This window comes from Lepisosteus platostomus, chromosome 7, assembly GCF_059453375.1.
Source record: "Lepisosteus platostomus isolate fLepPlt1 chromosome 7, fLepPlt1.hap1, whole genome shotgun sequence".
Lineage (NCBI taxonomy): Eukaryota > Metazoa > Chordata > Actinopteri > Semionotiformes > Lepisosteidae > Lepisosteus > Lepisosteus platostomus.
This window is the reverse complement of record NC_142617.1, coordinates 16,055,611-16,068,972: the sequence shown is the minus strand read 5'-3', so window position 1 is coordinate 16,068,972 and position 13,362 is coordinate 16,055,611. Positions and strand designations below refer to the sequence as shown.

General features: G+C 35.3%; 1 protein-coding gene across 1 annotated transcript in view; it reads right to left on the bottom strand.

Annotated features, from left to right (window-relative positions):
• The window catches only part of c4 (complement component 4), a 30,131-nt gene that overhangs the window by 14,175 nt on the left and 2,594 nt on the right, over window positions 1-13,362 (bottom strand). The window contains exons 5-23 of the mRNA XM_088639495.1: window positions 12,955-13,040; window positions 11,533-11,615; window positions 10,473-10,560; window positions 10,262-10,367; window positions 9,692-9,818; window positions 8,991-9,106; window positions 7,948-8,121; window positions 7,262-7,453; window positions 6,292-6,486; window positions 5,140-5,289; window positions 4,572-4,701; window positions 3,971-4,042; window positions 3,068-3,277; window positions 2,780-2,894; window positions 2,366-2,436; window positions 1,832-1,971; window positions 1,034-1,237; window positions 621-672; window positions 218-301 (exon numbers count right to left, since the gene is read on the bottom strand). Of these exons, the coding sequence (XP_088495621.1) occupies window positions 218-301; window positions 621-672; window positions 1,034-1,237; window positions 1,832-1,971; window positions 2,366-2,436; window positions 2,780-2,894; window positions 3,068-3,277; window positions 3,971-4,042; window positions 4,572-4,701; window positions 5,140-5,289; window positions 6,292-6,486; window positions 7,262-7,453; window positions 7,948-8,121; window positions 8,991-9,106; window positions 9,692-9,818; window positions 10,262-10,367; window positions 10,473-10,560; window positions 11,533-11,615; window positions 12,955-13,040 (2,395 nt within the window). The remainder of the gene's footprint in view (window positions 1-217; window positions 302-620; window positions 673-1,033; window positions 1,238-1,831; window positions 1,972-2,365; window positions 2,437-2,779; window positions 2,895-3,067; window positions 3,278-3,970; window positions 4,043-4,571; window positions 4,702-5,139; window positions 5,290-6,291; window positions 6,487-7,261; window positions 7,454-7,947; window positions 8,122-8,990; window positions 9,107-9,691; window positions 9,819-10,261; window positions 10,368-10,472; window positions 10,561-11,532; window positions 11,616-12,954; window positions 13,041-13,362) is intronic.

Below are 13,362 nucleotides of genomic sequence, written 5' to 3'. Positions count from 1 at the left end.
AGGATTCACAATGTTGCTTATAATGACCTTTTTCATAGACAAATTCAAAATATGTTATTATGTTAAACACAGGTGTTAAATGCAGCCAGCCCTGAAAGTGCCACCTGATCACACAAGCATGTCTGTGTCTGGAAGAAAAAGAAAAATTCACATTGAACACATTTACACAGCTTTTTTCCTTCTATCTCATTAACAAACGCGTGTAAGATCCTCCTACCTTTAATGCTAACAAATGCTTCTGACTCTATCCCAGGAATAGAATTGTCAAGGCTTGGAATGTCAATTTCCAATTTTTTGCCATCTGCAAAGATAATTAGTGCTCAGTATTTGTGCTCAACATTGTATAATCAATGTGTTTATGTAATCAATGTGCAATCAAACAATTCGGAGACATTTACTTTAGAATGTGTGGTAGTAATACAAATAGCTTTAATGAGAAATGTATGCATTCCAAAATTTATTTTTATCTTTCTAGTATTGTATATTACTGGTCAATATTTTTCAGATATGTACTTATAAACAGACTTCAGCTTTCTCAATAGTTATACTGAATACAGTGAGCTTTCGAAAGGCTTAAGGTCATTGCATACTGTATGACATCTACTGTATAAGCAAATCACCTGTAGCATTGATGTTGTATTCTGCTTGTTCTGATAAGAGCACACCTTCGCCCTGTATGTCAAAAGAAAGTTAGTAGCCTCACATTCAACAATATTGCTTATGAAATATGGGAGAACATGATTCACTCCTTGCATTTGTATTTTCATCCCAGCTAATCCCAGACCTGAACTAATTACAATAAATTTGCATTTTGTTTTGTTTTCACAAGCTGTATGCAATTGTAACTGCAAATATTTTTTATACATCAAAGGTGTCAGATTTTAAGGTAATACTTAATCAGGTACAATTGTAGGAAACAAAAATATTTTAAAAATGTGCAAAAGCCTTCAACGCTTTCACTTACACAAAAAACATTTGAAAGATGTCAAAGGTTACACAAACTTTAGATCCCTTGAAAATGAATGATACACACCAAGACTTTGAGTGTCTTTTTTATCGCATCTGAAACATTGCTGGAGGAGTACGCCACCACGTGAATGGGAATCTCCAGAACTTCCAGGGGAACCACAGCAAAATACACAGGCACAGCTGAATTTCCGGGAACAGTGATCACCTGCTTCCCATCCACATTCCCTGCACTGCAAATCTCCTTCACAGTTTTCATTGTAACTGTGACCTGGGTGGGAGAATGAATGTTAATGGAGCTCTGGCAACCATTATCATTTCACACGAGACAATAATGCAACACTTGTGTACCCAGGTATGCGCAACTGGCGATTAAGTCTGTCCATCCCGACAGAAAACGAAAACAGAGGTACAGTGGATTCAGTACCTGTGCTTAAGCTATAACACAGGCTAAATTTTGCATTTCACACCTCTCTTCACCTATTCTGACTTCACAATACCTGATTGGCCACTCTGTCTGTCCCCTGCTCCCGCCTCCCGCTCCTCCTCTCTCCCACCTTTTGTTCTCCTGCTACATTACCTTTGCTTACTGCCCTGTCTTTCTTACACCTGTAAAAGGCTCCACAGCCGAAATGTTGTGTTTCCTTCCTTATCTTTTCAGCACGGAATAAACCTATTATACTGTACATTACAGTAGTTTGGGATTTTTATATTCAGATGAAAGTGGGTGGCCCCTGTTATAACTGCCATGAAACAGATTGATCAACTGGTGAAATAAAAATGTCAGTATAAATCTCCAATCTAACTCTGCCAGTTTTGTTCAATCTTTATTGTTGATGGAAGATGGTAATTAGAAGACTGTTACCTCTCGTGATTCAGGCTGGTAGTTATATACTACAGCTTTGACCTCCAGTTGCTCATTTCTCTTAACCGAGTAAGGCAATTTTAGAGATACAAAAAAGTCCTGGAAGACTGTGAATTGTGTAGGTTCAGCTACACAGAACCCTACAATGTGGAAAAAAACAAAATACTTGCAGTATATTACATTGCTCCTATTGAATATTCAAAGAAGACTTTAAATTCTTAAACAAATTGAAGACGTTTTAGTACCAGTTCCCAAATCATGTGCTTTATTTTCATGATAAATATTCACATACTTTGTATTTAAGAAATAAGATACAAAATGATTCGTTCTGGAGTGTGATGCAAACAGTATTAAAAAATAACATATATGAGGGCATTCTGTGAAAAGAAATTAGAATACCAAAGACTTTTGTACATTTTGACTGGTTTCACTTTACAATATGCTGAGTCTGTGCTGTATAATTATAATTGTTATAATCTTAATTCTAACATTCATAAGAACCCAAATGTTAACAGAAGGGAATGTGTGCCTTGCCTTTTCTTTTAGAGATTCCTATTGTCTGAAGTTCCCAGCTTGTTATTGAATCTGGCAAGTTGACTTGGTGGCTGAAAGAAACCAGAAACATTTCTTTCTGCTAATTTTTAAAAGGTACTGCCTGAACAAACATCTCAGGTTGATTAATGTATTTTTTAGACATAATAATAAAGAGTCTGGCCATGGAAATAATATATCATATACTGTGACTGTGTTCCCATCCGAATTAAATTAGTTTGACTATTCTACATCATATTACCAGGTTTAAAATTCAGCTGCAAGTGATTTTGAAATAAATATTTTGGATTTCATTTTACAGTAGGCCTGTGATTATCTTTAAGGTAATTCAGTGTCATTTGCAATTGTATACACAAGGATAACAACAACCTACTGATATCCAGAGCTTTGACTTACTGGAGAAGTCCAGATTTTGGTACGTCAAGTATGTCCCAAAGCCAAGTTTGAGGGAAGTAACTCCGAAGATGAACAGACGTTTCATCAATTACATTTTCCTCTTCACTGCCTTCAACTGGCAAAAGGGAAAGTAATATCCAGAGATTAGGCTACCAGTTGAAAGTGAAACAAGAAATAAGAGGCTGAAAAGCTTTGATCCTAGTCCATAACTCTATTTTCCATTTCAAAACTGACCAAGTAACAACAAAGATAAAAAAAAATCTCTAGGGATGATAATATTGATCTTACTTCTTGCTAGTCCCATTTTTCCCCTCCCAGTTTTCTTGATATATTCCCTTAGGTCATTGGCCTTCTTGCAGCAATCAAGAAAAACTCTCTGGCACCCAGATGACTTGTGCCTTGTCTTTGTGACTCTTTTTTCACAGGAGTGTTTCATTAGGCTCAACTTCGCTCCATCATTGCAGCATTTCTTTAGTGCAGCATCACTGTATTGGTTCACTGTTGACAACACAGGCAGGAAGTGATGGCTGATTAAGAGCTCAGCAAACAAAAACATTATTATTATGGTGATAAGAATAATCAAACTGTATATCTTTATTCAAGGGGACTTACAGTAATCTAAAAAAATAGTTCTTAAATGCAAACATAATCAACAATTAGCTTTGTTTTGCACTCTTCAGTGTTTTTCTTCTTTAGACTCATATTTTAACATCACCATTTAATCCATATACAGTAGCTCTGTGTTTTAGAACACAAAAAAAGTTGCCTTTTAACTGGATCTACTGAGAAACAACTAAGTGAGTCGGACTTGGTTGGTGAACGTGATGGGTTGGCTATTCTAACACTTGACTGCTCAGAAATAGTTGAGTACCTTGAGCTGCTGTGATCAACATTCTGATCAGAATTAATTGTAGACTGCTACAGTAAATGACCAGCTTGATTTTTTCTCACCCAAACTAAACTAAATTAAGACAACAAAGTTGTTGCAAAATAAGAAAACAATGGTGGAGTCTTTGAGTAAATTGTTGATGCACATAACATACAGAAAATATATTGTAACATAACATATTGTAAATGTATTGTAACTCCTGATTGTGTGGAATATATCTAAGAAGTATGCACCACTGTTTATTATTGTAATTTGTACATATTGTTATGATAATGCATAATGTGTTTCAAGAGTAAACATACCTATGGCGGAAAATTCTCTGTTGTAATTGTATGCTCGTTTAGGCCGCACCTTCCCATTCTTACACATGTGATCTAGAGTGGAATAAAAACAAACAGAATTATGTTGCATTATTTTAGATTGTTCTTAATAGACCTAGGAAGCTTAGGGATGTGGAAGGCAGGGTGTAGTTTCACATAGAGTTGGACACAGAATTGTGGCCTCCTGCTCATTTCTATTCCTTCTAAAAATATTTAGAAAAAAGGTACTGAATTAGTGGTGAAATTATCTTTCACAAGTTGGAGAGACATTAAAATTGACTAAACTGATCGAAAGGAGAAAGAAATTATTTGCTTGTACCCACATTTTATTTGTTCTTATATTTTGGAAAAACAGTTCAAATACTGATTTCCATCTGCACTTGAAATGGTCTGCAAAGAAAAAAAGGCAAAGACTCTTCTTTTTTAAGTCCAAAGTAATATAATCATACTGTACCATACAGCACTTAATGGTAATCTTTTCATGACCAGCAGTCTTCAACTACCTGGAAATGGGTGTCCAGACATAATGATAATGATACATTGCTCAGGAAAGGCATGTTATATTTTATAACATGATTCTCACCAATTCTTATTTTAGCTGCCATTTTAAAATTAGTTAAGAATGTCAGACCAGCATCACGGAAAACGTTTATAGTGTCTTCACCCCCTCCAACTGAACAACCAAGATCATAGGAGTTCATATAGCTGAACACCTGAAAGAACCAAGGAGACACATTACCTTATCAGGATAACAGTGCTGAAGAGCTAATTGTTATTTTTATTCATATTTGGCTGAATTACCTCCTTTCAGATGTAATTCTTATTAATATTCTACAAAAATGGAATTTATAAGACAAGAAATCATAATTTAGGTGTGCAGAAAGCAATAAAATGCATTATCCCCACATTATTAATTCACAACTTTTAGAATGTGCGAATCAGTTTATGTCTCTTGCCGTGCAAATGAGAACTGTAAATCTAATCCTTCAGATTGTCATACAGTATGTACTGTACTTCTTAAAGTTCTAAGCTTGTCCTTTCCTAGTGTAGATATATAATGCCGTACTTTTAACAAGAAAGCTACATACTGTACAGTCATACTCACAGATTAATCAAAAGGTATACACTTTTTTAATATTTAGCAATTTTACCTTGGTAGGTGTGAGTTTGTTCAGCTTGTTGAGAATGTAAACTGCAGTGTCCACAGCAGATAATGCCACCTTTTCTGCTTGGTCTGTTTTGATTGTAATGTCCAGCACTTCTCTAGGTTTGTAGTTCTCCCTGGATGTAGTGACTTGTATCTGAAAACATAAATTACATTAAAAAAGCCAGTCTCATTCTGTCTTCCCTAATCTGAGTTATTTCTAAGAGCATGCAATCAATTTGCAGACACATTGGATTTTCAAACAAATAAGCATGATGCCCAAAATCTGTTTGGTAAATCTTATCATTTGATGATGAGGATTTTATCAGAACCACATATAATGATGTATTAGAAAAGCAATAAATATTATTAGTTTCCATTCTCATTCCCTGCCTCTCATAACAATATATTTAAATGTAAATGTCAGAAGACACAGAAAACGTCCCCCTACATAATACAATGTACGGTATAATGATGGTATTGTAATATATTACAAAATTTATTATATTCCGATAGTGTAACATCACAATTCTGAAAAAGACTTAGAGGCATTTTTTGGCTTGGCTGAGGAGTGAAGGCATAAAGCCTTGGGAACTTTATCCAATTATCTCAAGGGTGATAATGGTGGAAAGGGGAAGGATGGAAAACATAAAGAATAAGAAGTAAGGGGTAACTGTCAATATTCACATAAGTGTATGAAAGCTTGTAAGAAAGCTTTGGGGTTGCCTTTTTCTTTTTACATTTCCCACTACATCAGGAATTTTAGTCCCTGTGAAAAGTGGTCCAGAAAGCACTGTATACGCAAGATCTTGACAAAGGACAAAGGCAAAAATTCCAGTGGGGATCTGTGTCAATGTGCATTGGCCACAAGGACAGAAGTAAAAGCTTCCGCTACTGAGCCTTCTACTGGTGTGAGAAAGAGGAGAACGTAGCAGAAGACACAAGACATAATAGAGCAAAGGACAGAACTGGTGAAAGTGAGCACAGAACAGATGAGAAAGTGTGTCCAAATGAAGGGAGATCTGGTGGGGAGATGTGAAATGCTGAAATCTGTAAATAAATGGAGCCATTCTAAAAATAGGAGAGGTGCAATAGGGAATTCTCAGCATTGGGGGCATCTTTGATCCTCACAGCTGTAATAAAAGGAGAAATTGCTAACCTTTCCTTTGCACACATCTTTGACATCAACCCAGACAGAGTCAGCAATCATTTCTGCCTCTCCCTGATGTTCTGTGAAGTAATAGGCGATCAAGCGGAAAGCAGGAACCATGTCATAGCTGAAGGGCAGACTGATCCTTGTGAGGCTCGTCCGTCGTACTCTACTTGCTTGAATCACCATGCCTTTGCTCACCATCTGCAAACAAGACAGCCGACTCGTCAACATTTAAAGCTATAATCTATCCATCCATTTTCTAACCACTTTTGTCCAATACAGAGATGTGGGAGAGCTGCATCTTATCTTGTATCCAACAGAGTGGAATGCAGGATACATCGAGACAGGATACCCGATCATCTCAGGGCACACAAAGACGCAACACACCAGGGCCAATTTTCTGAAGCCAATTAACCTATCAGCATGTCTGACAGTGGACAGTGTCAGTGGAAACTGGAGAACCTGAAGGAAACCCACGCGAACACAGGAAGAACATTCAAACTCAATGCAGATAACAGCCCAGGAGTTGAACATATCAATACTTTAGAGGCATCAATCATTGCAGATTACATGCCTTTGAAAGACAGGAAGAAACCAACAGACATGGTTAATTCCCACAAGAATGGAGGAGAAACATGCAAACTCGCCACATGTACAGTAAGTTGTCCCAGTCTAGAACTGCTTCCCCAGGACCCAAGAACTGTGAAGTAGAAGCATTAACCACTATGTCACCATTCCTCTCTTCTTTCTTGTGTGTTCATTAATATTCAACCTCTCGGGAAAATTACAAATGTAACCACTGGTAAAACCTCAAAAGCATGAATATGGGTAAATCATTCTCATGTTTTAAATGTTGATGTATGCTCTTGCATTAAATGGTACCATTCACAGTGAGCATCTTCAGTAATACCATATCAAGCAGGGACAGAAAAGCAGGAAAAGATCACCAGTACTGCAATCCAAGCCAATTACTAACCAGATAGTAGATGTAAGTAGGGTTTGCAGTGCCAGGGGGCTTTATGTCTCTGAAAGTCACTGTCATATCCTCATTAGGACCCAGGAGGATGTGTTGCACCTCAATGCTCAGGTAACTCTTTGATTGAGACTGGAAAGCAGCAGCTGTAATATGTCCATTACTGATGTCACCAGATTCCCCTTCAGCAATAACCTTGCATTAAGAAAGTGAAGAGAGTACATTTAGTAAACCAACAGTTTCCAAAATGACAAATAAAGTTATTAAAATGTAGTATTTTATGCAACATGTTAACAAAAATATTTAGTGGTTTTGAAAGTATTTCAACTGACAAAAAACAATGCTTTTTGAATAGAGACTGGAAAAGATGATTTTTTAGTTTAATTTCTTAAAATACATTTAGTCACAAAGGATTTATTGTGGTTCTTTAATTTGAATTATCAGTTTTATTTCACATTATTTCACAAATGCAGACATCTTTCACAAAATACTCATCAGACACTAGGCCGCTGATTGGTCATGCAAGCCAGGGTAGATTGAAATATTCTAAACTAAAGATGTAAAGTAAGACAACACTACATACTCACAGGCCGATAAGCTGTTATTGCAGGTTAAACAGAGAATGCCTTTACACTGCTCATAGATATCCCCTCATACTCAGTTTATTGAAACCTACAGTATGTTTTTACCTTTACATCAAGAGATGTTGCCTTTTCAGGCACCTGGAAGGTAAACACAACTTCACCATCTTTGTTTCCACTTTTATCCAAAATCATTTCTCTCTCATTGCCACCTGACAGATGAACAACAGCCTTCATTTTCAAGTTTGGGACTGGAGTGCCATCCGGATATGTTGTAGTAGCCTGTAAAAGAAAGGATCTATCATTAATGTTACACATACATTGTGCTGTGTCAATTAAGACATCACTTAAGATTTTCAATTATTATATTTGTTCATATTAAAAGAAATGTTGTGATCATTCTGGATTATTTTGTATGCTGTAATACCATGAACTAATTTATGTCCCTAAAAGGTTCATGGAAAGTATCTCTGAAATAAATGGATAGAGTTTAGTATGCACTGCTCCTTCATGCTGTAATAAGTAAACATAGTTTTAGATCAAGCTTAAAAGAAACAGCAGTGATGTGACAAGGACAGGCACTTGTACTGGATGCCTGAACTAAAAAAAAGACCAAAGATGACTCTGAGACATAACGCGAATAACTGCTAGACATAATGTAGCCCACTAAGGTTGAAGAACACCATTCATCCCATCCCATAGCCATTCATCCCATCTAGCCAATTTGGTAGTTACAGTTGTAACTAACTACGGCTTATCCAGACATTTCTTGAAAGAAGGGTATCTGCTTCAACAGCATGATTGAGCAGCTTTTTTAATCCTTCCATAACTCTCTTAGTAAAGAAGTGGCACCTGTTCTCAGTTTCAGATGCACTACTATTGTTTTTTGGTCTACAGAACATCAAAATTATGGTCTGGGCAGTTTGCTTCCAAAATAATGCATTAACTGAAACAAACATTATTTCTTCTATTCGGATCTGGCAATTGTACCTCCTCTTTAACTGCTTATTCAGTTTAGCAAGTGGCAATTATGATGTTCTACTGAAAATAATTTGAAAGATACTGTATGCCTATGTTTACATCTACGAGGGAAATGACCTGGCTTCAGATGCAGGTTAAGATATCTTGAATGCAGCTACAGTATGACATACCAAGACAGAAAAGGCCCCCCCAGGCACAAAATACAGCTTGGTTTTTGACAGGTCAACTGAATAAGGTGTAGTTACAATCTTCACAATGCTGCTTTCAGTTTCTTCCAACTCTCCACCTGCAAAAAGCACAATTTACAGTATAATAATTTCATAATAAAAATTATTAAAATTACTATTTAAAATTACTATTAAAATTCTTTAAATACTAGTGTACAATTATAGTCTAAGAATAGAAAAATGAAATAGCAGAGTTCTTATAAATATTTAATAATTAATCCCATCAAATGTACATTCAGTACACTTAAGTACTGACCATCAGAGATTACCCTACACTTGGGTCATATTTCTTTCTTTGAAAAGAAAGTCCAGAAAATCAAGACCAGAGTCACACCATCTAGAAAAAAACATTACTTTGCATCGAAAAAAATGTAGGTACAAACTGAAAACATAAGTGGTTTGGTTAACATTTTAGATTGTAAATACTGTAGGTCATTCTGTAAAAATAATATACCATGTAGACATAAATAGACTACTGCAGTACAGGAATATACATAAGCAATGCATGTAAGGAAAGAATAAAGGACGAATGGAAATTTTTATTTCTGTGTGTTCTGCATCACATCAGTTACTGTATCCGTGCTTTAAATTATAATTTGTCACAGTGCAAATGCAAAGAATCGTCATTTGGCAAAATGACTTACTAGCACTTTCAAAAGTAGTCACTGCAATATAAAGGCGACAGCCTTCTAGGTATGTTATGTTTCGGTTTCTGGCAGTTTCATTCAGAGATGTAGTGAGCAGAGAGACATATCCTTGACCATCCTTGATCTAAATTGAAACATAAAGCATGTCAAATATTAATGAAAGTATTCAGTAAAACATATGTCCTGCTTTAGGGGAAAAAAAGAACCTGAAGATTTGAGAGCCATTCTTTCTGTTTTTTTAAATATTCAATGTATGTTTTAGGTTTTGAGTGGCAAAATAAAAAACGACAATTTGGTGTGTTATTGTGAAGTACAGAATCCAGTCATAACACAATTAGCACAACCAAACAGAATAGAATTGTGTGAGTTATTCACCATCTCAGCTTAAGCTGAGTACTGTAAATGTCAAAACCTGTACCAGGTCTTTCATATTGCAAGAGTCTGTTTCATAGTATGGTAAGTCAATGGTTAGTCATTGTAGTTGCTTATTTTAATATAAAACAGAACCATTTGTGTTGAGCTGAAGGATGAAATAAATGTGCCTTATTAAGCACAATGCTTACTTACTGAGGTCTGTATTTCAGTGCCTGGGAGGAATACCCTGTTTCCTTGTTCATCAATAACACCAAATCTTACATAGGCTATGCCATTGACGCCTTTCCCGTAAGTATATCTGAAAAGCAATAACACAAATAATGTTACAATAAAATGATTATTATAATCACTGACATGTATACTCCAAACGTAAAACCAAAATTAAAATCCCTCCCCCTCTTACCTTGCAGAGATGTTAAAAGGAAAGGACACCTCCTTCATTATAATATAGGGCTTAGACAACTCTATCTTTACTTCAAATGATGGAAGGACTAATAAGCAAACAAAAAGAACAGTCATAAAATGCAAGCATCTCTACAAAAGCCAACAGGCTAGAATAAAGATATACTGTATGTGATACCTATAAAAAGAGCCTCGTACAAAATACTGGGGTCAGTAAAAACAGTGGAAAAATTAATATTGATTTCTTTCATTACCATTTTATCACCTACTGTAGCTCACACTATACCTATCAAATATAACGGTTATTGTCTTTTTTATTTTTGATTAAAGGATAAAAAGAAAACAAATGTCTCTAATTTACCTCCAAGTGTATACTGTATAAGCAAATACAGTAGCAAGCACTGGAATCCCCCAACATTTTTTATTGTTAAAAGGACTTCTTGGTTTCCCATTGTTCAGGATTAAGACTGATCAAGACCTTTGACTTGGATAATCAAACCAGTCAACCATTCATGGATAATTAAATCAAACAGTGCAGCCATATTTAGGAGACTGTTATTAAATGTAAAATAAGTTTATGCCTTGGAATGACTCCTGTCAAGACTGTAATCATAGTCTGTCCAGTAGGTGGCTCCCTGAGCAAAAAGAACAGTTCTTTAGGGTTGCTATTTATAGTTTTGTTACCAAATTTCACAGTGTTGCTGATCTATTTTGCTGAATGTTGAGCTCCTAATAGGTTATAAACAAATTTCAACTTACAACAGCTCCATTTCTGTAGGAAAATAATATTCAGCTTTTAATGTGTTTAATATTTTGTTGTTAATTCTTTTTTTTTGGCAATGATGGACTGATGGACTTCTAAAGACAGCAATGTATTGAGATAAATTATATTATAAATTATAATGCTGAGCTAACTCAAGCTGGTACATTTTGCTTAAAATGATAGAAAGCTGCTGTAACATTCAAATAAAATTAAAAAATACTTTATGATATTGCAGTTCAAGTCAAGAGAAGTACATCAATAAAAAAACACTATTTCTTTAAAGCTGATAATGACTAACCATATTCCTTAACTTCAAATTCTGCTGAGGAATTGGACATTGGAAAGTCTGTGAATGAAGCAACAATCTTCCAGGTGCCAGCCCTAGAAGAGACATGATAATCATTAAAATGTATTTGAGCTAATTTGTCTTCACATTTTTTTGTAATAATCATTTGAGACTAAGGCTATTTACATGACAACCTGAAAGAAACGAGAAGCTCACGGGAAACAGAAAGCTCCCATCATGCACTGGGCTTAGACTTGCAAAAGGCAGGTACTGTATGTAAAAGTTGAAGTTTGACCCTAAAACCAAATTTAAGATACTTTATTGTCCACTGCTGTGGAAATGTGTCTTTGGCTTCTCGCACAGAAGTACAAAACACACAAGCAAAATGAAAGAGTCACATAAAAGCACATGAAAGGAAAGGAAATTGGAATACTTACAAAGTCTTAGAAAGCAATCTTACTGTGGACGATATAATGTCAATTTTTATTTAAGGTTAGCCTGAACACAGGGCTCTTTCTTTTCTTAAAAGATTTCTTATTGCCAATATTTTTTATATATCCAGCTAATTTGGAACTGCAAACTATGTTTAAGACTTGGCTCTCTGGCACAGACTTTCATACTAGCTGAGTAGTCAAGTGTTGGCATCTACAGCAGGGGAAGTACATCTCTCATAGACATTACTCCAGCCCTCAGTTGTCTCGTAAATCAGCTCAGTGTACCCTGGTTGACTAATCCCAGCCCTGCCACAGTGAGTTTGGGATTGACTCTGGCTTGATCTAGCGATGTCTGGATTGTAGAACTCAACCTGCAGTCCCAGCCTTTTGTTAGTTGGTCTACTTAACGGTCCCTTGTGGCCATATTAAAACGTCCTTTTTCCCTTTCAAACTCAAACTCAAACTTAAACCACAAACTGTATGCAGATTAAAATCTAGCATCTGTTATTTAGATGTAGGTATACACTCATTAATCTTTAACACTAATTCAGTGTTATCAACCTTTTCTAAAACAAATAAATATAATATTTTATTAAGGCCGAGATGCAATAACTGGCAACATGTTTGTTTTATAGATGTTAATGAAAAAATAATTGTTAATTAATTTTGTTGCCCATGTGGATGCTTATAATGTTTAAAAAAAACTCTAATGCTGCATTATTTTGTGAATATAGACCTTCTGACTATGAATAAGGGCAACAAAAAAGCACATCACTTTGTAGTGAATCTTATTATATCAAATAAATAATATGATTAATATTATTAATGTGAACTAAATTAACAAACCCTGTTTTTTTATTTATAACCTATTCAAACATATCCCCTGCTTTTTATATATTCCTAGTGAGGTGCACAGTAGAGTATAAACAACTTTAAAGCCAATGCAGAATATTTCTAATACACAAAACATTAGCTACTAACTAAATCAGACACAACTTACGGTTCAACATCTGGAATTGTTATGTGTTGCTTAAGAATTTGGTTGGTTTTCTTAACAGCATTATACACCATCAATCCTTTAGAGTTCTGCAAAAAAAAAGTGACTGAGTCATATATTTCTTAACTGTATGAACTCTGTAAGTTTTTTAAATCCATATAATAAAATTTGTATACAGTATTTAATCTTTTAAATCATGTTCAGAAATTGTGAAAACAACCATTCTGGAAATTACCTACTGTTTTCCAGTTTGACCTTTTCACTGACAATGTACTGTAGAATGACAGTGTCATGCAAGTGTTGCAGTCCTGGCTACATGGCTGTTTAATGACTTTCCCCTTATAATTATTAACCAAAATAATGTAATTATGTATATTAATGTAATGTAATTTTGTAATGCTGTAACACTAG